This window comes from Gossypium hirsutum, chromosome D03, assembly GCF_007990345.1.
Source record: "Gossypium hirsutum isolate 1008001.06 chromosome D03, Gossypium_hirsutum_v2.1, whole genome shotgun sequence".
In the NCBI taxonomy this organism is placed as follows: Eukaryota; Viridiplantae; Streptophyta; class Magnoliopsida; order Malvales; family Malvaceae; genus Gossypium; species Gossypium hirsutum.
In genome coordinates this window covers 43,284,564-43,311,180 of record NC_053439.1, presented here as the reverse complement: position 1 = coordinate 43,311,180, position 26,617 = coordinate 43,284,564, and the positions used below count along the sequence as shown (strand labels likewise).

The window sequence follows — 26,617 nt, the reverse complement described above, 5'->3', positions numbered from 1 at the left end:
TTTTAAATATATATTTTTTTAAATTTTTAAAAATATCAATGATGTGGTAATAGATTAAAAGTGCCATTTGTGGTAATATTTATTAGATTTGAGTAGGTATTATCATATGTATACATATCTGAAATACTAAATAAAAAGAAAATGTTACTATAAATATAAACCACATCTATCTTCTTCATTTTATCTTTCGGCCGACCACTCCCAGAAGATAAAAGGAAAAAACAGAAAGGGTCTCTTCTCCTCTGCTGCTTCTGAAAGAGAATACCCTTTATTATTATTATTTGTTTTCTATTTTAGTTTCTCTGCTTTTTAAGTTCTTCACCGACTCTTTCTTTTTATTTAGGTGGGTTTTTTTTTATCTTTTTTGCTGGGTTTTTCTTTAGCTTTAATTTAATGTTTTCTTATGCCTTTATGAGCTTTTTGAATGTTCGGATTTTCATCTTCGTCTCTCTTTGTTCGTTTTTTTTCAAAAGATCTGATTTAGGGTTTTGGTATGGTGTTTGGTTGGGTTTTAATTTGTTTATTTTTTTTTGAATTTTTTTTTTGTTTTCTGTGGTGATTGCTTATGAATAAGGTGAGTAACCATGCTTAAATAAATTAAGCCCATTGAAAGTGCGAAGTTTTTTTGTAAGTCGTTTTATTTCATTTTTTAGATTCAAAAGGATTTATTTTTTATTTAATTATTGCACCTTAGCTTTATATCAATTATTAATACATGTGCTGGTAACTTTGTTTATCTGAAGGTACATATATTAGGGTAAGATGAGTATATTTGGTTAATGTTTCTTGACGAAATGCTATGAATTTATGTTTTGCTCGATGAAGTGCTATAACTATGGTAATTAAGATGATCCATAGACAAGCACCTGGTTTTTTATTTCTCTTTTGGTTGACTTTGAGACTATATGCTGTCTTGTTTTTTTGTTCAACTATGTTCTTTTGAAGCGATTGTTGGTGAATGATTTATACGTTTATTCATGCTTAGTGGAGTCTTGTAATTTGCGAATGATGCAAGTTTTTAGATTGTGTCTTTGAAGTATTAGTTTCAATTGACTTGTTTTATTACCAAATGTAGATTGCATAGGAGTGATGGCCAAGATTCTAGCTCAGTCTGCTATTGTTCCTACTCTACTTACTAGTCGTAGCCATGGTGCATCTAAAGAATCTGGAAAACCAAAGAGGTCTGCTAAAATGATGTGCAGTTTACAAACTCCTGGATTGAGGATAAGGAGTTTCTCTGGGTTGCGAGGCTCAAATTCTTTAGATAATATTGTCAGATTTGGCCAAGATTTCCATTCTAAGGTTGGAATTTCAATATCTTCTCGACGAGGAAGGGGTAGCAGATGTGTACCTAAGGCCATGTTTGAGCGTTTCACTGAGAAAGCGATTAAAGTAATTATGCTTGCACAAGAGGAAGCCAGACGGCTTGGCCATAATTTTGTTGGTACTGAGCAAATTTTATTGGGCCTTATTGGTGAAGGTACTGGCATTGCTGCAAAAGTTCTTAAATCCATGGGAATCAATCTTAAAGATGCACGTGTAGAAGTGGAGAAGATAATTGGAAGGGGAAGTGGATTTGTTGCTGTGGAGATCCCTTTTACTCCTCGCGCAAAACGTGTTCTGGAACTCTCGTTGGAAGAAGCTCGCCAGCTTGGTATTATCTTTTAGTTTCTCCTTTTTTATTTTAATTATTTATGCTATCTTTTAAACTGGGAATTTAGCTAGCATCAAGAGTTACTCAAACCATTTTATCAAATTTCATTTTATTTGAGTTGGTTACTTATATGACAATTCATACTGTCATATGCATCTGTGTTAGAGTTTATTTATTTGGGGCAAGTTGATGGAACCAAATTTTCCATTTGCCTTAACCTATAGGAAAACCTTGAAGCTGGGAAAAAATACTGAAGGATTGTTGTAGTCAGGAGGCTTTTCCTTATTTAAACAACCATGATATGTAGGTGTAAGCTCTTAGCTTGCCTCATGAAATCCCTGATTGTCATTTAGGACTTTCTCCTTAATTCATTTTGATTATAAAACAAGTATTATGGACTTGACTTGGAAAAGTTACTTTGATTAATTGGTAAATCTTATTTTATGAAAATTTCAGGCCATAATTATATTGGATCAGAGCATCTTCTTCTTGGGTTGCTTCGTGAAGGTGAAGGTGTAGCAGCCCGTGTTCTTGAGAATTTAGGTGCTGACCCAAGTAATATCCGCACCCAGGTAAGAATGCCTTTAGATTTGATCTTGTTTCAAATTTTTTGTTCATTTTTTTTCAATATAAAAATCAATGGGGATAATTATTCATTTGATTATCTAGGTTATTCGTATGGTTGGTGAGGGCAATGAAGTTAGTGTTGTTACTGGAGGATCCGGTGGAAACACAAAGATGCCAACACTTGAGGAATATGGGACCAATCTGACTAAGCTAGCTGAGGAGGCAAGGAATTTGTTTATCTGTTTTATATCCTAGTATTTATATTTGCTCCTTTCTAAGCAGGTCTTTTCCACTTTCAGGGTAAATTGGATCCTGTTGTTGGGAGGCAGGATCAAATAGAGCGTGTTGTCCAAATATTGGGTAGACGAACCAAAAACAATCCATGTCTTATTGGAGAACCTGGTGTTGGTAAAACTGCAATTGCAGAAGGTCTTGCTCAACGTATTGCCAGTGGTGATGTTCCTGATACAATTGAGGGAAAGAAGGTGTGTAAAATGTCTCTTTTTTTTATACACACTTTATCTTATCACAGGAGTTAAAGAATTGAGGGTATTTCTTTTTTCATTTTCACAGAATTGTGCCTTAGTCCTGACTTGCAGATCTGGTATTTCTTTTGCATGTTCCCATTAGAACTGACTTAAACTTCCTTCCATTGCACAAGTTGCATACTAAAATCCGTGCATAACATTTATCCGCATTGAGTAATTCTCCCTGGATTTTACTGCATTAATGTACATGACATGAAAAAATTATTCATGGAGATTTTAGTGCCTTATAGTCTGAACTTGTATGTTATTACTTTCAAGAAATTTGAGATATTCAAACTGCAAGGGTCTTGTGCAAAGCTAGTTAAAAATGATAAGTGAGGTGCTCATTTCTCTCAGCACTAAGGTTTCCTTTTTTACCTAGTTCCCCATGTTTTCCCGAGCTCCCAAAGATACATTCAGTTTTTTGTAAATGTTTTTTCTATTATTTTTTCAATGACTAATGCTCATTGACCCTCTTTTCTTGTTAGGTTATTACACTTGATATGGGTCTCCTTGTTGCTGGAACTAAATATCGTGGAGAATTTGAGGAAAGATTGAAGAAGCTAATGGAGGAAATCAAGCAAAGTGATGAAATTATATTGTTTATTGATGAGGTGCACACCTTAATTGGAGCAGGAGCTGCAGAAGGTGCCATTGATGCTGCCAATATCTTGAAGCCAGCTCTTGCAAGAGGTGAATTGCAGGTAAATCTTGTTCTTGCAATGGATATTGTAGTCTGTATATTAATTTTAAGTCAGCAAATAGAGTAAGGAAATAGAAATATGAATTTTCTCAGGCTTTTTTAGGCTTGGGTTGAGCTGGCGCTGCATATCAATATACTAGGCCAATTTTCTGTTTATAGTTTCACTAAATATTACAATTGTAAGAATCTAAAGTTGATTGTCATGATCTCACTTCTGTCTGAATTATTTGGGGCCTGTCTATTGCTGCCTGCTTATGTCAGGATTTTCTGTTTAGCAAGGTGAAGTGAGGCATGTTGTTATATCTGGTATTTGTGCTACTGTTGAAAACAGTATTGGGTTAATGCAAACTATTGGCTCTGTTCTGATAAAATCTGACTTTTTTCTTAAGTATTCTATTTGAATTCATGCAGTGTATTGGAGCTACAACACTGGACGAATACAGAAAGCATATTGAGAAAGACCCAGCGTTGGAAAGAAGATTCCAACCAGTCAAAGTGCCTGAACCATCTGTTGATGAAACTATACAGATTTTGAAAGGTTTGCGAGAACGTTATGAGATTCACCATAAGCTTCGGTACACAGATGAGGCCTTAGTTTCTGCTGCACAGCTGTCATACCAGTACATCAGGCATGTGATCATCTTATTTCATAAAGTATTTGCAATTTCTTAGTCACTAAATTTCTCACTTTGGTTTCTGTATATTTCAGTGACCGTTTTCTACCTGACAAAGCAATTGACTTGATTGATGAAGCCGGTTCTCGTGTTCGCCTTCGTCATGCACAGGTGTGCTTCTCTTAAATCTAGCCGTGAGTGACTCTTGTTTGCCTTTCTGTCTCAAGTTTATTTGATGGTATTCTTGTTGGTGCAGCTCCCTGAGGAAGCTAAAGAGCTTGAAAAAGAGCTGAGGCAGATCACAAAGTCAAAGAATGAAGCAGTCCGCAGCCAGGACTTTGAGAAGGTACAAAAGTTTTTCTAGTTTTATGGGCCCATTTTATGGTGATTTCTTTTAGAGGGTGGATCAAAATATATTAATGGTCCTCCTTTGGGTCATAACATTTTTGTATTTGATTGTTTGATGGTCTCAAAATTTTGATTTCTTATAATGCTGTTAACTAGTCACCATTTGTTTTACCTTTTTGGTTTTTACAAAATTTGGTTTAGCTCAATGCATACTACTTTATTTAAACAGGCCGGGGAATTACGTGATCGAGAAATTGAGCTTAGGGCTCAGATCACTGCAATTCAGGAGAAAGACAAGGAGATGAACAAGGCTGAAGCTGAGGCAGGAGATGGAGGTCCTGTTGTGACAGAAGTGGACATCCAGCATATAGTCTCTTCGTGGACTGGTATTCCTGTTGAGAAAGTATCAACTGATGAATCTGATCGTCTCCTTAAGATGGAAGAGACACTTCATAAGCGAGTCATTGGTCAGGATGAAGCTGTAATAGCCATTAGCCGTGCTATCCGACGTGCCCGTGTAGGTCTCAAGAACCCCAACCGGCCAATTGCTAGCTTCATCTTTTCTGGACCAACTGGTGTAGGAAAGTCAGAACTAGCAAAGGCTCTAGCTGCTTACTATTTCGGCTCTGAAGAAGCTATGATCCGACTTGATATGAGTGAGTTCATGGAAAGGCACACAGTGTCCAAGCTCATTGGTTCACCTCCTGGGTATGTTGGTTACACTGAGGGTGGTCAGCTAACTGAGGCTGTTAGAAGACGTCCGTACACTGTAGTACTTTTTGATGAAATTGAGAAGGCCCATCCTGATGTCTTCAACATGATGCTTCAGATACTCGAGGATGGAAGGTTGACAGACAGTAAAGGACGAACTGTGGATTTCAAGAATACCCTTCTGATAATGACATCTAATGTTGGAAGCAGTGTAATTGAGAAGGGTGGCCGACGGATAGGCTTTGATCTTGATTATGATGAGAAAGACAGCAGTTACAATAGAATAAAGAGCCTGGTGACAGAAGAGCTGAAACAATATTTCCGGCCTGAGTTCTTGAATAGATTGGACGAAATGATTGTTTTCAGGCAGCTCACCAAGTTGGAGGTGAAGGAGATCGCAGATATAATGCTTAAGGAGGTGTTTGACAGGCTTAAAGACAAAGAGATAGAGCTTCAAGTGACTGAAAGGTTTAGGGAAAGGGTGGTGGAAGAAGGATACAATCCAAGCTATGGTGCAAGGCCTTTGAGAAGAGCCATTATGAGACTTCTCGAGGACAGCATGGCTGAGAAAATGCTTGCCAGGGACATCAAGGAGGGTGATTCAGTAATCGTTGATGTTGACTCCGATGGAAATGTTACGGTTCTCAATGGTAGCAGCGGTACTCCTGAGTCATTGGGCGATCCAATTTCAGTCGTGTAACCAAATAGTCTTTTTTGGATATATGCTATTTTTACCTTTCCGTTTTCATTGAAAGGACTACTTGGCCGTTGATTTGAAAGTCATCGCTAGCTTGCCGGTTGGCATTGAAGGTGTATTTCTGACACTTAAAATCGCCTGCTTAATTGGAAGGGGCAAAGAAGATGCTGGTAGTGTTGGTTTAGAATTTAACTTAACAATAAACTGTTCGGATATATTGTTTTGAATTATATTGAAATACGTTCTAATGTGATTATGTTCCACTTCTACCACCCTTTTATCTGGAAAATATTTGTTCATAGTTAAAGCTCTTTGGTTATTCGTAGTTCGTGTATCTATGTTATTTGGATTCTTCCTTTTCTTGGGTCCGGTAGATGCAAGAATACGCAGAAAAATCATTAGATTTTAACACACTTTTCTCCAGCTCTCTACTGTAGTCTTCTTCTCGGTTCCCTCGACTGCAATTGGAAGTAGTCTACAGTTCTGCAAAAGAAAGTTCAAAATTGAGTACTGGTCAACTAATACAAGAATCAACTAATTTAGCAGCATATGGCTTAAGTAAGATCCAACCAACTTTTCTTATATTACGAAGTATTTTTTAGCTCAAGCAAGAAGTAGTACTTACTGCAGACAGTCCCTTTCTTAACCCCAACAAGCTGAGCATGAAGAGCTTTCCGGACAGCTTTCCAATTTAGATAATTCACAATTTTGTCTTCACACAGACGTCGATCCTCTTGAATACTTGCTGCGAGGTAAACCAGAATATGTTAGTTGAAATCAATGGAGACATTGGAAAAATATGCAATGGAAGAGTTGCCTGGAGACTTATGATCATTGATTATGATATCACTGATGATATGCAAACATCAAGTGTAATCCACAAATTTACTGGCTTCTCTACTTACATGGCTCATCCATTGAAGAAGGTGAAACTGAGTCTCTATTGTGCTTACCAACATATCTAGAATAGTCGTAGGAGGTGAATATTTTGTAGGTTGCTTTTGATATCAATCCATAGCCCATTCTTAGGCCCATGAAACCATCAAGCGTGAAAGTCCATCAATGGGCTTTCATGAGCTCAACATTTAGGCTTATAAAGCTCCGGTGAAGTCAGAAAACCCATTTGGCTTCTCATAGGGATAAGGGATTACTCGCACCCTTGGACAATAACCGAGGTGTATGAACTTAAGCAGACGGCTCTCCCACTATTAAGTGAGAGGTACATGACCGGTAACTTTGTGCAAATCAGCAAGTTACTTGGCCACTGGATATAAATGGGAGAATCTACATATCTCATACATAATTCATTTTACAAATATCGTTCTTAAGATCTTCACTCATTTTCACATTCTTCTCTATTTTAAGAGTACCTCTCTTTAGTGCTCTCTATCTTTCTAGAGTTCTAGGCCCTTACAAACAAAATCCATTACTTTAAGCTTTAAGTATCGTTCGAGGGTATCACCATGCTTGTCACACAAGCACATCAAATTTGATTCTCATACTTAAATTATTTTTTATTTGATTTACTTATTCTAGTTTGATAAGTTGATTTAATCGTTGAAGTATGCCATAAAAGCAACCTCTTATGCCTACTCACAATTGTTTCCTCTTTCAAGGTGTCTTGTGGAATGTTCACCACAAAACAAATACGAAAAAAGGACGAGCCTTTCATCCTTGATGTCATTCCTTGTCTAAGACCCTACCATAGTAGTTGCTCACTCCCTTGTAACACTTTTAGCATCAATTTATGTCTGAAAGCTTCATCACGGTCGTTGCTCACTCCCTTGAAGCACTCTTGGTGCCTACATCCGTCAGAGGTCCTACCACAATTGTTGTTCACTCCCTTACAACACTTTGGGAATCCACTTTTTCCTGAAGGCCTCACCACGATTGTTGCTCACTCTCTTGAAGTACTCTAAGCGACTATGCTTGTCCAAGGTCCCACCATGATCATTGCTCACTACCTTCTAGTATTCTTGAAATCTACATTTGTTTGAGATTCTATTACCATCGTCACTCACTTTTTTAATACTATCAAAGGCTCAAGACATCACCATGATGAACAAAGGTTGTTCTCCCTATTTACATTGGACGTCTTCATAAGTTTTTGTTTACTCCATCCTTATATCTAGCACACCTTGTTCATGAACCTTCACCGCTATGAACAGTGGAACTTTCTCATCCACAACATTTTGTTCGAGGAAAAATCAAGAAGTATGCCTCTAAGGAGGTGATGGGCAAAAACACTTCCCAAGGCACGAATGAAGCAAGACAAGGACAACTTCCATGTCCACACTAAGGACGGCCGGCCCAAGAAGCAAAGGACCAAGAGCCTCGCCACTCTCATGGATGAAGGACGTGACAACCAAGACCTTGAGCAACTTAGGAATAAAGTACGAAATCTAACAGAAATGGTAAAAGAACTTGCCTAAAAGTTAGCAATTGATGAACACATCTAAAGGAGATGATTCGTTCGATGAAACATAGGAAGAGGCCAACGCCACCTTCACGGAAGACGAATCCAAACAGTAATTCTTCGCAGATAATCTTGACTTGTGGAAAACAACCACCATGGAGGAATCGTCAAATATTGTATATATGTTCAGTCAGAGCTTTAATGTAGTCTTTTTCTTCCTTAAGTTTCACCAAATAGTAATCATTCTCAAAATCCATCAATTGAATTGTCAACTTTGATTTCTAGAGAGAATACACCTTAATAAGGCGTTGGAATCAACTTTCCTTCCCATTTTGATAACCATTGAAAGACGCATACTTTTCTCAACCAACAAGTGAATTCTCTCAGAGAAACATATAGACGGTATACCATTTATGACTCTCGTGATTACATCCCCTTCCTGTAACTTCAAGTTATCCACTTCGCGAGCCTCCAACTTGGGAATACCACCTCCCAGGAGCATATCCTTGAAAGAAGAGGAGTTCCCTCAACAGACTCATTCGTCGGATCACCGGTGTCAACAGTATCATCCTCTCTACGGCGACCTTCTTAGTCGCTCTACCAATACCCAAGTTGAGAGCGTTCTAGTGAAATCTTTTTCAATTATTATATAATTAATATTAAAATTAATAATCTTTTATTTATTTATAATGTAATTATTAATATTTATGTTCTATTATTTTATATAAAAAAATGCATTTATTTGTTCATACGTTTATTTATTGTTCACAATAAAATTCAATTAATTTAAACAAACAAATACAAGAACAAACATAATTTAAAATTCTTAACAAACACAATGGGCACACAAACTAACATAAAAGTAAACAAACTATTAGTCGTTCAAACTCAAATCATTTCCAACCCTACCTACTACCACACTCCAAACAAGTGGCATAAGCATGCTATGCTTATCAAAGTCATTTTCACAAAGAAAAATATAGATTTTTGTGTTTTGTTGAAGAAAAAAAAAAAGTATTCTTTTACGATAATAATTCACACATCCTAGTACACAAACCCTTAAAAAGCAGACAAATTTATATGAAATTCTACAGCAGTGATGGTGATTGATAGTACCATGTTTTTATTGCACACAAATGCAATGCCTCCACGGCCCAATATATGCTCAAAGTTTTGACATCAGACCATTCTGAATAGACTTGGGTACCACATTTTCTTTGATATCATTGTCTTTCGTATCCAATTCGCACGCATTAGGAGGGACATCCACAGCAGGAGAGCAGTTAAAGAATCCATGCGGCTGCATATAAAGACAACACAACAGACAACTAATTAATTAACACCTGCTCATCACATCAAATAATTTCCACTAACAAGAAACAGAAAAGCCAACATCTGTTACTATTTTTAGTTCTAGGTTAATCCATTTTTTGGGGCCTGAATTAAGTAATTGTTCTCACATTGAAACCTAAACTTTATTTTTGTCTAAGTTAGTCCCCTATGCGAGAATAATTGCCGAAGTTCAGAGAAAGTTTAGGTCCTTATGCGCGAACATTTGCCAAAGTTCAGCCCCAAATAATGCATTAACCTTATCGTTAAATAAATGTTCAACAATAAAAACACGTAAATTTTACTAGTTTTTCAAGGTGGCAACAACATTCCCTAATTGCTTGTGAGAAAGGAAGCCCCATCAAAGGCCTTTATAAGCTAACAGAACAAGTGATCATAAGCATGAACAAAGCATATGAGAGTACTAAAGCAACTCTAATAAATGGCTGGAGTCTGAACTCAATTAGATGGTTACCATCAGCATGAAACCAATGCGCTCCACTGGCATCACAGGCCAGTCTTCCAGTCGAGGGACATGGGTAATTCCGAAAACATACCTGCAGTAGTAATAACTCGTTATGGTCAGTCCAAACAAAATGGATCAAAGAAAATGCATTTTTATTTAGAAAGAATTCAAGACCACAACCACTCTCCCCTATTATGCTACAGGGACAAAACCACAAGTATCCATAGCCCAATCATAAAGAAGCTTTTAAAGGAAAAGGACAATGCTTTCTTCTTCATCAGCAATTTGACATGTATAATTATCAAAACAAAAAAGGTTGCTTGAGATGACACCAGTGCTTTATTGGCAAACAGCTGTGAAGCATAAAGTGTTAAAAAGTAAATGCTTTAATAAGAAAGACCAATTCAACAACCAGAGAACTATATCAGTTTCCTCCAGAGATCGATCCTGCTTGACCCATGTAGCCAATCCTTCACCAGCACGTGGATTTTGATTAGGAAACTCTCCTCCAGGAAACATCTCATTAGGAGCACACTGAGTAACCCAAAGGTTATGCTTCAAGAAAGCAGCTCTTCTTAAAAACTTGGCCTCAGAACCAGCTAGTGGTAGACAGTTGGAGCCAGGTACAAGTTTGTAACCAGTCAGTTGACCACTCCTGTTTACTGTCCTTGTATTCCTCACCTGCCATATTGCAATTATGCATTCATTGAGCACATAAATATGTATCACACTATCACTTATTTATAAGATAAAATAAAAGGATAGGCACGATTAAGATTACACCATCACAATACTAGTATCCAGAAATTGAAGTCCCATGCCACACATCTTACTTTTATCAACATACTGAAACACAACTGAGAAATAATTAACAAAAATACTTACTCTTAAGACAAATCAATGAATGTAAAAAACTTTTTTGTTTTTTTTTAACTTTTATTTCTGGTAAAATATTACTTTGCCTCAATTAACTTATTGAATATGTTCCCCAGGTGCAATTGACTCTTAGATCAACCTGCTGGATACACCACTCCTGAAGCTATAAGCATATGATGAAACCAATAAAACCAACATTTATATGTTAAAATGACCACTGACAGCTGTAAGCTAGAATATAATCTTTGAGGTTGACTGAGGACTAAAAAACATCACAACCAACCCAGAAACAGGAACAACGATCATTTCAAGAAAAGTTCATCAAATATTTTTAAACTTGCAATGGATTAAAACTTGATCAAGAGTTTGAAAACTAAATGATAAGGACAACCATGGTTATCAGTGGTACAAGCTAGGACAGATAAGTTTCGAGGAAAACTGGTACAGTAACAGTCGGATCAATTTTTTTTTTTTTTGGTTTCTTTCAATCAATTCCTAATTTTTTTCACTCATGATCAATTTTACTTTTTCATAATTTCATTCAAATAAAAGATGTTCATCAAAGTTAGGCTATTTAACCAATATTTCAGTATATTTTATTAATTTTTTTAAAAAAAAATTATACTTTCATATAAGCATATCGATGCACAAAATGAAGATGTGTTCTTATGTACATATTTTGTTAAGGAACTTGGAAATGGGTTGTGTGTGTGTGTGTGTGTGTGTGATAGAGAGAGAGAGAGAGAATACTAAAACATCTAAACAAAATGGTACATTCATTGGTGAGATGGTAATACTAACTACTTCGGTAGTAAGAGAAGGACAAAAATCATGTGATTACTAGAAAGCAGCATGTGACCAAAAGAAAACTACACACTCTGTAAGAAAGGAGAAACAGAAGTAAGTCACTACAATTTTCTAGAGAACATAAAATCTAAGTACTTCTACACAGTAAAAGCACTTACATACAAAATTAAAGGCAGTAGAAATTTTTTGCTGATTATATGGAACACCCAAGGCATACTAGGAATAGAACCAAGGCCAAACAAGCAACACATAGAGGCAATTCAACACCAAAGACACAGAAACTTACAATCCAGTGGCGAGCTGTTAAGGGATTACAATCACGCATTGCTTGGAGTTCTGTTTTAAGCAGGGTTTCTTCCGCATAGAATGCATTATTATGAATGTTATTTTCCCCAGGTTCCTCAACTTTAGCATTAACCTCAACAACCTAGGAATATAGTAGAAATTATATCATATAGTAGAGAATCGTTTTAAGGAAATAACAATATCAAAATACAAAGCAACATACCTGATTGAAAGCTTCGCCTGGTTTGCAATCGATAGCCATGTCCATACGAGCAACAAAGAAGTGTTGATGAACAGGTGCATATAAACCCGGGGCAATCATTGTACCATATTTTCGAGATTCCCCAGGCTGTAATGCTCCTAAGCTAAGAATTCCAGTAAGCTTAACTTCAGCTTCAATCTTTCCATCCTGTAGTAACCAATAACAAAGGTCAAGAAAATCTTCAAAAAGCATACGAAGGTATAACAACATTGAAGTTTGCAGCAAAGCTAAAATTCATTATGAAAATTCCCTGAATGCACCTTGAGAAATTCTAAACATTTTCAACAGTGATCTGTTTATAAACATAAATTATATTTCATTGTTGGCATCACAATTTAGCATATGTGGAGATGGAAATAGACTTGCCTGATAAAAGTGCCAGTAAAATCCATACTCATAGTTAGCAACAGTGCATATGAATGACACTGTTAGCCTTCTAGACCTTCGAACTTCTGCCAAACCTGTTCTCCAATCTTGATGCTTCCATAAAATCCCATGATCCTCTTCATGCAAACAGACACAATTTTCAATCGTTTCAACACCTCCAGTGAAATTAGTAAAGTGAGCATCAAAGTATTTGATATAGCCGAGACAATCACATCCCTGTAACAGCATTTTTGTGTAGAACAAATTTAACTTCAGTTGAAAAACAGCACTATATAAACTAAAAATTATAATATAAAGAGTAGGCAGGATAATGGGAAAACCTTCTTGAGAGAATGTGCATTTTTACCAAGGCCATCTTCCCCAGCATCAAAAGCATTCTTTCGGTAATGTGGATCATTTGGATCCCCATATGGCACAACCATCTCCACAAAACTCAACCTATGAGCAACAGGCCTTCGACCTCGACTACCATCAACATAAGCAACTGAGTATATAACCAAACCCTCCTTTGGGGTGAAACCAATACGGAAATTCCACTATCAACAATAGGCAAGAAAGGAGAACATTCATATGAGCTTCTGAATTTAGCAAAAAGTATAATCAATTGAAAATGCAGACCTACCTTCTGCCACTCAACGAAACACCCATTAACACGAAAGCTTGGACCTTCAGGCTGAACAATCTGCAAGGGTTTCACATCACTACGATCAACACCACCCCTTGTTTCTCCAGAAGTATAGTTCCTCAAAGGATCAGCCGGAGGTAAAGGAACAAATTTACGGTCCTCAAACTCAATCACCTTCATCTTTTGCATATCAACAAGTACATAAATCCCCTCAACTGGGCGAGCATAGCCATTTTCCATGGGGCAGTCACTTTCAGTTCTACAGAATATAAGTGGTTTAGCAAGTCTTCTGCTTGGAGAATCAGCATCACTATGATAACCAACACACCTGTTGAAAATGGATTTAAAACCCAAATGTATAAGCACCAGAACATGACACAGATAAAAAAGGCAAACATTTTATATACAATCAAGATGTGGATTTAACTAACCAGGGATCAACCATCACAAGGTCCATGTCCTCAATACCCCTCTTCTTCATTGCTTCTCGGAATGGAGGAAAGTCTTTTACAACAGCTTCACATTCAGCATATTCCATAGCATCCTGAAAGGAATTCAAAACTGAGAAATAAAATATGAATTGGTAGTTCAACTTAACCAAACCTTTGCACTTGGACTGGCGAGGGAGGGGTCAGATTATGAGCATTTGTCCCAAACAGGTACGTTCAATTTAAGGTAAAGTTTTTAAATATTTTTGAAAGGCCAAACATCCATACACATGTAAGTAGGAAAATTCAAGGGATATAAAGAGTCTTAAACAACATAACACTTGACTGCAAAAAGTCTAGAATTCTAAAATCTAGCAAATGGGAAAAACATAAAGTACAACTGTCCATGCAATGAGATAGATTTACCATAGGAGGCTGAACATCTGGTACAACTTGAGATGATATTACTTTTCCCCTGTGATGCCCTCCTCGAGTTACTGCATGTACTTCAGATAACTCAACAATCCATATACTTGTTTCATTGGACTTCTTGTTATAGACAACCAATCTAGCTCGCCTGAGAGGGAGCTTGGTAGGTATCACTGGGCCATTTTTGGTCCTGGGAAGTAATGAGGGTTGGAAAGGTGGGAAGAAATAAGCATCTGCCAGAGCAACAACATGCTTGTCTGGCTCCAAAAGAACCACTTCAACGAAGCGCATGCTGTCTCTTACCTTGAAAAAGAAAAATAAGAATATTACTTATCTCAACATTTTAAACAACATAGAAACATCAACAAATCTTAAGCACATTGGTTTAGAAATGATAGAATGGAGGACAACAAAATAAAGGCATTATATAGAAATTAGCAACCTCAGGAGTGGCACCAGCAGCTCTGACAGTAGCAACTGCAACAGAGATCTCAGCAGCAGATAAAGGGTCCAAAGGATGACTGGTTTGAGGCCTTGTAAAGATTTGGATGCCTGCACAATCAAACAAGCAATCTTATTGAACACTATAGAGAGAAAAATCCTTGTCGACATCAGAGTGCTAAATAACTAAATACCAGCATAACTCTCAAACACGTTCGATTAAACACAAAATTCTTGAAGTTATTCACTTGAAATTTTTTTAGGAAAAAGAAATCGGTCAACAAGCAGCAGAGCAAATAAAAATAAAAGGTCAAAGTGAAGCATTAAGTAATGAATTGATAGTCCTTTCTCGAAATAAATCTTACACTTTCAAGATTCTTCCAATATAACTATAAAAGATAGATAAATAAAAGAAAGAAATATACATGCATTTGGTACAAACTAAACCGTAGTTAATTCCTTTTTTTTTTCAAAAAGAATATATATATCGAAGTCTGAAACTTTAGTTCATGATATTCGTGGATGATTAATGCACGAGGAACGATGCAGAAAATAAAAAAGTCCGAAAAACATGAGATGATAGAAAAAGAAATACATAACAACATGTAAAACGGCTAGGATCTAAATTGAGGATCATCTGAAACGCCGACACATTTCTTACAACAATGAAAGAGACAGGGGGAGAGAGAGAGATGCCTTTGGTGGAAGTATCGGGAAGAGAATCAACGGGGCGAATCAAGGACGCCATGGCAGCTTTGGTGACGCTGCTATCGTCGCGGCGATCCGTAGAACCGAGGGTCCACTCGTGCAGCAGATTGGAGGCGGTGGCGGAGGCAGATGAAGAAGCAGGAGGCGCGGCGGAAACAACGGAGTGCGATGCGCAACATGAAGAAGGGGAAGAAGATGAAGAAGAATGAAGCGTCGTCTTTTTCTTAGCTGAGGCCATTGTAAAGGGTTTGCAAGCTCGCCAAATCCACCGCAGTAAGTCTCAATACAATCTACTGACATACAGCAAAACTTTCTCAGTCGACTCTCTCTGGCTCTCCCTCTCTCTTCTATCTATTTCTCCGTTGGAAAGAAGCTTCAAGAAAATACAAGAAAATTTAAAAGAGAAAAAAATGAAGCAGAAATAACCAAGGTCAGATCAAATAGTGGTGAGTTGAGTGGCAATAAACTCTAATTCTAACGACAAAGGAGCGTTTGTTCATCGGGAGAAAGAAATGTGAAGAGAAAAAGGAAACCAGAACCAGAAACAAAACAAAAGGAAAAAGGAAAAAAATAATCAATGGTAGAGTTGGATAGACGGAGAAAAAGTAAGGGAATGGAAGGGCTTTATATACTATTCTACTCCTATTCCTATATAAGAGAAAGTACAGAAACCACGTGCATCCATCTCACTCTCAACCCACACCCTCTATTGATTTATTGGACGGGAGATCATAGGTGACCTGTTTAACTCTTTTTTGTTAACGCCAGATAATAACAAAACTAAAACTGATGGTGGTGGTGGTGGATATGGGCCATAAGGCGATGGCCCTACTTTTGTTTTATGTTTTTGTAGGATTTTGGGTGGGGAGCTTATAATAATGATTTATAAGAGGGATCATTTTCAGTGGATAAGGGGTGATACATACACTGATAGGAGGATCCTAATGTTAGCCCTGATAAGGCCGTACAACTTCCTCTTATTTATTTATAAGGACTTAATTTCTCTATATTCACTTTTACTTGTGGGCTACGGCCCACGCCACTGCATTCTTTACTTACTCTTATTTTACTTTTAGGATAAACTACCCTCATTCTTCTTTTCATCACTCTAAATTTTTTTTATCACTCTGATTAAGATAATTGTTCGAACTGCTCACAGTTATTAAAAATTTTATTGATCTACTAATGGATTGCTAACGTGGTATTTTTTTACTTTTAACTAAAATTAGGTACCTCTACATAATTATTCCAAATTTTTTTTTTTTAGTTTATTTACAACGTGAAGATTTTAATAGTGGCATTGTCCTTTGAATCCTCTCTAAGAAGAGGGAATCCAATTACGGCGACAATGAATCATGACCATAACCCCACTCTTTCTGATGAACCCATTTTTCAGTATAACACCATCGATCACCCTATCGCCATCAATGGCCATGACAATATTGTCTCTATTGTTACTTCAAGTAAAATTTATCTCTTTTTACTTCTATTTTTTTGTTTGTTTGATTTTTTTTTACAATTTTATATTTGAAAAATTAGATTCTTTTTACAATTTTTTACAATTCAACTGTTTCATTTTTTTTTCTTTTGGAGGATTTAACTTTAATAACTAGATGATGCTTTTTGAAGTTTGTTTCAAAATTTATGAAATCAAATTCAAACATAAAATAACCAATATGTTATAGTGCTCTGGATAACTGTAGGAAGCGAAATACGAAAAAAGGTTGAAAGGAATTATCGCACAACTTGTTTTAGGAGATTAGTTCTTCAATCCTCTGTAACATTTGTAATAGGTTTTTTTTTTCTAAATTGCAAAAAAAATATAATTATCAAACCAACCAAAAAAAAAGTAATCAAGAGTAGTTTTACTTGAAGTAACAGTAGAGACAACATTGCCATGATCGTCGGTGGCGGTAGGGTGGCTAAGTGGTGTTATTGTTAGAATTGTGTGACCCAAATTCTAAGAGATTGCTTGCAAGTCAAGTTAAACAAAAATATATTTTCTTTCTAGAAGATTTAGTATTTATTAGTATAATATATTTAGCATTTATTAGTATAGTTTATTTGACTTACTAATTTAGCCTATAAATAGGCTCCTTTACAATCTTAGAAAAAGAGACACCCATTAGATTAGAACTCATAACACATTCAGAGAATTTTGTGTTTACGTTTTTCGGGTTCTTTGTTTTTCGGGTTTTCGGGGTTTAGTTTTTATCTCCATCTTTTTTACTCTTCATTCTTTTGCCATTATAGTAAAATTATCTTTGCCCGTGGTTTTTTATCCTCTTTTGAGGGGTTTTTCCACGTTAAATTTGTGTGTTCATCTTCTCAATTTCTTCTACTATTTTTACTTGTTCGTTGCTTATTCGGGACGATCCTAACAGTTATACTGGCAAATGGACTCATCGGAAAGGGTGGGTCCATAGTTATGGTTTGCCGTCACCGTCGTTGGATTCCCTCTTTTTATAGAGGATTCAAATATTGATAATGCTACCATTAACATCTTCATGTTGCAAATAAATAAATAAAAATGTTTTGGACTGATTATAAAAAGGTCCCTAGTTATAGTCAAAAGTAAAAAAAAAAGTCACGTCAACAATCTGTTAATGGATTAACAGAATTTTAACGACAGTGATCAATTCGAGCAATTATCTTAATTAGAGTGACTAATTGACAAAAGAAATTAGAATGACCAAAATAGAAATGACACTATTTTAGAGTAACATGTGGTGCAGTTTACCCCTGTTTCTATAATGGTGGTAATCAAATAATATCACTCTTAATTATTTTTATTGTTTGGAATATCCCTACAAAAAATTAATTAATTGAGAATTAAATATAGTATTATTATTTGATGCATCAATGGTGGAGTTTTTAAACTATACAAGAGGGATTAAGATGTCACCATATGTCCAATTTAGCTTAAAGACATTTGGCAGTATTTTAACACCACTTGTGGAGTTACAAAGACATTGCTAGTGTATCAAATAATTATCCTTAGACATAATAATATAATAATTAAATTGAAGCTGTATTTTGTATTGGATGGTATGAGAGGAAGATATTTTTATTTTTTTCTTATACAATGCCTACTTCTACCCAAAACCTTTAAATCAAAGGAAAGGAAAAGAGTGCGTAAATCTAACTACAATGTAGAATCCAACCAATACAATTCACAACAGACGAAGAACTAAGCAAAAACTGGATTAATCTAAAAAGAGTCAAACAAAACCCACCTAAGGCACATGGTGGAAAGGAAACCCACACATTGCAATTGCAAACAAAAATATTTGAATCCGAACCTTTAAGATTTGAGACCTCAACTTTTGTCAACAGTGTCAATGCATCATTGACTCAATCAACTGTATTTTTATTCGTAATATTAGTGAAAAAGTTTTCAACAACATGAAATTTAAATTGAAGATATTACTGATTTGTAATTATTTTGTTTTTAATTTGTTATTGGATTATATTGAATGATCATTTTTGTTCTTATGTATCAACACTGAATAATCTTGAGCTTTCCTGTAACAAAATCTTGCTTTATATAAGATGAATATTATGTTAAAAAAATGAAATTGATCTATTTTTACTTGTCTTCATGATTTTATGGCAATGTTGAAGATTTGTTGATGCAATAGCCGAGTAGTAATCTGAATTTTGATATAGAAATTTCTTTTATTTTTAAATTTTAAATATAATCGATTTAAACTTTATAAATTCTTCTCAAAATTAACTTGTTTAATTGGGTTGAGTTTATGATAATATATTTTTTAATTTTATAATAGTTTATTTTCATAACTGAAATAAATAAGATTAAATCATCTAATTGTATTATAAAAATAATATGAAATAAATAAAATAAAAATATTTAAAAATTCAAGTTCTTAAAAGTAATAAAAATAAAATAATATTCAAATAAATTTAAAATGAATCCAACTTTTTAATCATTATTTTAATACTCAATTATTTTTTAAATACTTTTATATACAAAAAGCTAATAATTTTGTTAAGGGGAGGGAGATGGGGCTGCTATGGAAATAGCTAATAATAATTTGATTCCATGAAATCACAATGCATGTTAAGTGTATAGTGCAAAGTATAAAATCAAAATTACAAATAAATGTTATCATTATAAGCTTGCATTTATATGGATATAAAAACAGAGTTGAGAAAACATAACCTATCATCCATCTTAAAAATGATTTTGGTATTGCCAATGAAATGTTTTATATTCAACCTTTAAACTTTGTGTTATACTTATGGAGCTGCATAAATAATGCATATATTTTTTAGATGTTATTGTTTGAAAATGATTAAATGTTGGAGGTTATTTATAATAGTAAATCTTAATTTTAATTGATATATAATTGTAACACTAATTAAAAGAAAAAATTTAAAATAATATCTATTAATTAATTAATATAATCAATTGTGTAGTTCAAGCTAATAAAAACTCTATTATAAAAATAAAAATAAAAGATATTATTGATATGATATTGTTGAATGCTATTTATAATAGTAAATATTAATTTTAATTTTTATATAATTGTAACACTAATTAAATGATAACTAATCTAAAATAATATCTAATAATACTCAATTTATAATGGTAAATCTTAATAATATATAATTTTAACACAAATGAAATAATAATTAATTCAAAATGATATCTAATAATTAATTAATTAACTAAAATACTCCATTGTATAGTTCAAATGAATAAAAATTCTATTATTAATTTTTTTTAAAAAAATTAATGCCAATTCAGTAATATAATGAACAATAAAAGATATTATTGTCTATTTAAATTTTTTTTCAAACTCATGTTTTATATAAATTATACAGAACTACTTAGCTATTTTAAACTCATGCAAAGCACGAAACAATTTTATTTTAAATTTTAACATCATATATATTATTATATTATATTATATTACAAGATTTTTAAATTTCAAATGTGTTCACACTATAAAATTTGACATATAATAATAAAAGAAATAAGCATTTGCGAAAGGGAAAATTGCTATATAAATACCTTCGCTTTTTTATTATATAATTTAATGGTCACAATAATTAACAATCTACCTTCACTAATTAATAATTGAATTTAAGTTAGAAATGATAAATAAAAATAGAATTTCATGCAATCTACAATTATAATATTATTATAATATTTATAATTTAAAAATAAAAATAAAAATAAAATTGAAATTTTGTTTATTTAAATTTAGTCTAATATCATTAAAATTAAACTTATATATTTTTGATACATAGTATCAATAAGGGTGGAAAAAGAGGAGAAAAGGTGGTGCTAAGGAAAGTTGGTTCACTCACGTCATGACCAAGGGCAGAAAAAGTCAAAGAATAGAGAGGAGAATGGAAAGCTAGGGCTATTAGGATTTGTAGAGAAGGACGGAGAGAGTCCTTTTTATGTTGAGTTTTGGGAGTATTTATACGTAGGCCATGGTTCTTAGGTGGTCTCCTCTTAAGGTGACCTAACGGAGGGTCCAATCGAGTGGTTAAGGATGGATGGTTCCTCTCGTGGATGGTACGAAGCACACGGGTGGTTGGTCACTGAGTAACCATCTAAATAGTATAAAGTGGAGAGTTATCTGCGTGTCTCTCCGATTAAAAATGATATCAACAATGCTAGCTCGAACATGGTTAAAAACAATAATATATATTTAAGTAATATTTACAATATAAATTTTACAATATTGGATACGATCATTAAGGGTGATATCAACATATTGACTGTAATAGGCCATTTTTGCCCTAGCTCGAACCAAAAAATAACCCAATTTTCAAAATAATTAAATAGCCAAAAAAAAAAAACTACTAGCCCAACTAAACCTAAACCCAATTTTACAATTACCAAACCCAAAAACTAAAAACCCCAGTTTCAATAAAAACTGAAACCCTAATCCCATGTGAGCCTCTAGTGCCGTCTGACACCCCTCTGCCTCCCTTGCACCAAAACCGCAAAAAGCCGGAATTTTCGCCGTTGACCTTCACGCCACCTGCAAACAAAGAGAAAAAACTTGAAGCAAACACGCATCAAACAGTAGGAAAATAGTAAAAATAATATGTAGAAATCGGCTATAAAGGTCGAATCTAAATGTATTGTAAAAGGGGGGTTCTTCTTTTTCGAAAATATTGAATACACAAAAAATCTGAACTTTTATTTTTAAGGTGATATTCGTTTGATTTCCGCTTATTTTTATGTCTAAGTTTTGTTGTATTTATTTTTTATTTATTATCTAAGAAAATAAAGTAAAAAGGGAAGGAAAAGACTCACCTGAGTCGGCCGATCTACTTGCCGTCGAAGGCCACGCCGAAAAGAAGAAGAAACGAAACGTTTCTTCATTGCTCCGCCGGGTTTGGCCGAGTTTTCGGGAGTTTTGGCCTAGGATCCTTGCTCCATGTGTGACGGGCTTCGAAAAGGGTACTTTTGTTTTTTTTCGGCCACCGCGGACGGCGGTGCCATCGCCGGTGATCGGCATGCTGGCTGATGGCCGGAACCAAGGCCGGCCTTGAGGGAAGTTGAGAGAGAGTTGAGAGTTTTTTTTAGAACAAGGGATAAATGATTTTTTTTTGTTAAAAAAAACTTATATAAGCCTCCAAAACGACGTCGTTTTGAGGCTGGCCTTAGGCGCCCTAAACGACATTGTTTTGACACGACCCGCGTCCGACCCGACCCGCAAGGCTAGGATCCGCGTGTTTTCTAGCACATGGGTTATTTTCGCACGCTGTCCTTTCGCTTTTGCAACATGTTGCAATTTAGCCCTTTTTCTTTTAATTTCGCCGCATAATTTTATCTCTGTTTCATTTTAGTCCATACCTGAACGACGCCGTTTTGGAGGAGAAGGGAAAATTTCCCTTTAGTCCCTCCTTGTTATTCGCGTGTTCAGATTAGTCCTCCCTTTTTTTACTTATTTTTGATTTGCCCCCAAATTTTGTTTTAAAGTTCAATTTAATCCTTTGTGTTATTTTTGCTATGTTATTATTAAATTATTTATTTATTTATTTATTGTTATCATTAGTATTATCATTTTTCCTTTTATTTATTTACTTATTATTATATTATTATATTAATTAGTTTTGTATTATTTTTTTATTTATTTATTTTTCTAAATATATTAAATATATTTATTTTATTATGTCATTTTATTTATTTATATTCTTTCATATAATCTTTAAACCTTAGATTATTATTATTATTATTATTAATGTTATTCTTAGATTGTTCCATACAATATTTATTTATTTACTTTTATAACATTAAGTTTTTAACTTTAAATTTTTAGTTTGTTATTCTTATTATTTGTTTTGTTTATTATTTTTAGCTCGTTTATTTTATTTTATTTTTTATATTGTCATTCATATAAACGCATTCATTATTATTCCGTTATGCATATTAACACCGTGCTTTATTTCTACCAATTCATGTCACATTAATTTTATTCCATACATAAATTATGACTTTAAAATAAGTAAAACTTCGTATTTTGAGATTCGAAAGGTCGTACCCTAACTTACTGGGTTTCGATTTTCTCGACAAATTCAAATAAACGAATGTTTTAAAGCAAAATTTTTTAATAATCTCGGGAATTAAGAAAAGATCGTGTTTTAACTTACGGAATATGATTATTTTTCTAAAATCGAGATAATCAAATATCTTTTAAAACAATAAAAATTTTGGTGTTTATTCTCGTTTTGGGGATTTAAGATATTGTGTCTTAACTTACGGGATATAATTTTTTTTCTCGATTAACGTGAAATACGCTCATTTCTAATTTTTTTCAATTAAGCGATATTTTAACAAAGGATCGTATTTTCAATCTCTTCAAAGTTCTCAATTTTCGACACAAAGAAAGACATTAATTAGTCAGCTAGGTACCAATTTTGGGCGTTACGAGGGTGCTAATCCTTCCTCGTATGTAACCGACTCCCGAACCCGTCTTCCTGAATTTCGTGGACCAAAATTATTATTTTAATAGATCAAATCATTTATTAAAATAACTACTTTTTCGAGGTGACCTGATCACACCTCATCAAAAAGGATTGGTGGCGACTCCCGTATTCGTTTTCATTTTCAAAATTCAAGTCGACGACTCCTTTTATCAAAAAAAAAGGGTTTCAACATTGACAAAAATTGTTAATAAAAAAATTTAATTAATGCAATTTTAATTGAAAATATTTTGTGTAGAAAAACTTTGATTGATTTTTTTTGAAATAGTAAAAGACTTAAACCAAATAAGAATAAATAAAAATAAAAAACTTGTAATGAGTCAGACCAACATGGATAGATATTATTCTATTTGAATTTGATAATGGTCTTCGAATTAAAAATGAGGGTCCGTCGGGAGAAGCATGTCTTGAATTAATTACGTATTGTTTAACAAATAATTAATGAATAGATACATATACTTGATCAGTGGACTCGTCCTTATCTATTCTCCATTCAGAATCTTTAATTAATATTAAAAAAAAGTGAATGTTGGAGTCGTTGTCCTGGTGTATGTCCAGAATCTTGCATTATGTAAATACAATTAATAAACAATCTTCTCTTTTGGGGTAAATATTAAACAAACCTTTTTTTTATTGAAGTTCATATTATTATGAAAGTGATTGAAAAAAGGGATTGATGTAAAAATGCAAAATAAATAAATGTTTAATTATGTAAATTAATTTATTAATATTAAAGAAATTTTAAACCGATCTTACTTTTTACAAGAATTTTTATTTATTTATTTTTAAATTTAAATTTAAATTAATTATTTTTTATTTTGCGTCTAATTTTTTTTTATATTATTACTCTAATAATCAAACGAGAAATTACTATAATAAATTAAGATAATATATAATTAATCCCTCCAAATTAATCCTATATTTCAGTAAAAAATTACATGGGACTGAATGGGAAGTGAAGTTGCCCTTTTCTTTGATGGTGGAAGTACATCCTGGAAACTAATTAACGGGCAATGAACAATCGATGCCAAGTGAGCATCCACTAAATGGATAAATGGTCCATGTTTATTTTTTTTATTCATATTCACACTATTTTGCTTTAATCCCAGCTCACTCACCTCACCTACCTCCACTAGCTAATATCTTCCTATATCTTATCTTATATTAAAACCCAATTGGCTACAAAATAAAATTGAAACAACCTTACATGCGAGTCTAATTTTTTAACATGTAGGTGGCTTTAAAATTCATCATGTGTCATGTCAATTATTAAATTTTATACCATTCTTTCTTTTTTAAAAAACCAATTATAATTACAACTCATTATTATTTATATCATTTATGTATTATTTAAAGTAAAGTTTTCATGCATAATAAAAAAACCTTTAAAGAAATAACGGACCTCATTTATTGACATCTAAACATTCTAGAATATTAAAATAATAAATTAAAACCATAATAAATTATTTTTCATTTAATTTTGGAATCAATTTCTTTTAAATGTAAGAATTTAATTTGAAAACAGTTAATTTTATTTATTTCAAAATTTAATATATACTATTACTTTTACTTGGAAATAATTTTAACCTAAAAATAACTTAATTTCAAATGTTGACCATTAATATTGTTAGAGTGTTTTTTTCTATCTTCTTTAGATGGTAAGGTTGTATATTTATATGATATAGTTATTGTTTATTAATGTGATATCCTAAGTAGGTTCCATACATGCCAACACGTACTCCACTTTAGACTTAACATGTGTTTATACGATGTGGGTTCGCCTATGTAGTGACGTGCGAATCCACATCGCACAGTCACATGTGCGATCTTACGTGTGGTCTCGTGGGAGGGTGTAAGTTCCCCTCTTACGAGCACTTAGTGCTATGCGAGCTCGATACATGAGCTCGATATGCAAACCATGTAGAATCTAATTTGGACCCATTCCGGTTATGGGTCGATAATAGTAAGTATCATAACAATTTGTCCCCCGCCTGGGTCGAAGAATAGTTATAAAGTGACTCTTCTTGAATCTTGGTTCTATGAAGCAAGAAATAACATAAGGAAAAACTTATTGAGTATGTTTTATATTTTAATTTGCAACGTACACTTTGTCACGTGTGAAGAAAGAGTACCCTTGGTGCAGCTAATTATGCCTTCCTTCTTGGTCATATGAATCGTTAAAGTGCGAAGAAAAACCCTTTTAAAAGGAGGTTACCAAAGCCCTAAACATCACATTGTTTGAATATGAGACTTTGAAGAAAATCTATTGTTGAAGAGAGCAATTTCAGAGGTAATCTTCTTAAAATTTCCATCGTTCTTTCAATTTTTCTTTGTAGCTTTTGTTAGCACACTGTCGAAACCATTTTTAAGATTTGAAAAAATGGGGATCGATTTTGAAAATGGAAATGGAGTCGCCACCGATCTTTTATTAAGGTGTGACTAGTTCACCATTAAAAATAATTTTTGGTCTGCGAATTTTGAGAAAAACAGGTTCAGGAGTCGATTACGCACGATGAAGGGTTAGCACCCTTGTAACGCCCAAAATTGGTACCGAATCGATTGTTTAATGTCTTAATGTCGAAATTTTGAAAAGATTTTAAAATACAATCCTTTTATTTTGAATAAAATGAATTAGACGATGAGATTCACTTATTTCAAAGAAATAAATCGTCACACTCAGTAAGTTAGAGTGCAACACTTTAAATCCTCAAAATTAAATTTATCTCTTGACTTTTGAAACCTATGCATTTTGAGAAGGATATCCGATTATTTGGGTTAAATGAGAAAATCAAAACTCAGTAAGTTAGGGATCGATTTCACCAAACTCTTAAATATCGAACATTGCCTTTATTATTATTTTTTTTAAATCCTCGTCTCGAGAAAAAAACATGTCATATCCAATGCGTTAGGACACAACGTGTCGAATTCTCGAGAATGGGTTTTTATTTGAAACTTGTATGTTAAAAAAGATATTCAATTTTTAGATTCGACGAGGAAAATTGAAACCCAATACGTTAGGGCTCAATTTTCTAGAGGATTCCAAACTTCGAGTATTTTTGAAAATTTTTTTTTGAATGAAATAACTTTGTAATTTGTAATCTTTTGAATGAATAAAAACGATTGTATAATAAGGTAGAGCGCGAAATGGTATTCGTGAATTAAGATGCACGCTAATGAACGACAAAGAATCAACAGATATGAGCAAATACTTTATTTTAAAATGTATGTGTATATGCGTTTACAAAATGTATAAATACAGGTACAAAATACCAGTAAATTTGAAAATATGTGTTTGCATGTATTTAACACACATATACAAGTATACATATATAAAAAAAACATGTATAGCAAAAAAACTTATAA

The 26,617-nt window shown here is 33.7% G+C and overlaps 2 protein-coding genes and 1 long non-coding RNA gene across 3 annotated transcripts; 1 reads left to right on the top strand and 2 right to left on the bottom strand.

Moving 5' to 3' along the window:
• Window positions 1-187: 187 nt before the first annotated feature.
• LOC107949637 (chaperone protein ClpC1, chloroplastic) lies at window positions 188-6,084 on the top strand. Its single transcript, XM_016884371.2, has 10 exons — window positions 188-230; window positions 1,076-1,654; window positions 2,111-2,226; window positions 2,324-2,443; window positions 2,521-2,706; window positions 3,237-3,452; window positions 3,863-4,080; window positions 4,161-4,236; window positions 4,322-4,411; window positions 4,643-6,084. The coding sequence occupies exons 2-10, from the start codon at window positions 1,090-1,092 to the stop codon at window positions 5,822-5,824; spliced, it is 2,769 nt and encodes a 922-aa protein (XP_016739860.2). The 5' UTR covers window positions 188-230; window positions 1,076-1,089; the 3' UTR covers window positions 5,825-6,084.
• On the bottom strand, window positions 5,970-6,582 carry LOC121215500 (uncharacterized). The gene is made up of 2 exons (XR_005911378.1): window positions 6,447-6,582; window positions 5,970-6,304 (listed from the first exon to the last, which is right to left on the bottom strand). It is a non-coding gene; the product is annotated as an uncharacterized lncRNA (long non-coding RNA).
• A 2,507-nt stretch (window positions 6,583-9,089) lies between these two features.
• LOC107949638 (copper methylamine oxidase) lies at window positions 9,090-15,963 on the bottom strand. Its single transcript, XM_016884372.2, has 12 exons — window positions 15,269-15,963; window positions 14,574-14,683; window positions 14,129-14,434; window positions 13,706-13,818; window positions 13,272-13,602; window positions 12,970-13,185; window positions 12,629-12,865; window positions 12,224-12,409; window positions 12,002-12,142; window positions 10,445-10,713; window positions 10,042-10,123; window positions 9,090-9,537 (listed from the first exon to the last, which is right to left on the bottom strand). The coding sequence occupies exons 1-12, from the start codon at window positions 15,516-15,518 to the stop codon at window positions 9,403-9,405; spliced, it is 2,376 nt and encodes a 791-aa protein (XP_016739861.1). The 5' UTR covers window positions 15,519-15,963; the 3' UTR covers window positions 9,090-9,402.
• Between the last annotated feature and the right edge of the window lie 10,654 nt (window positions 15,964-26,617).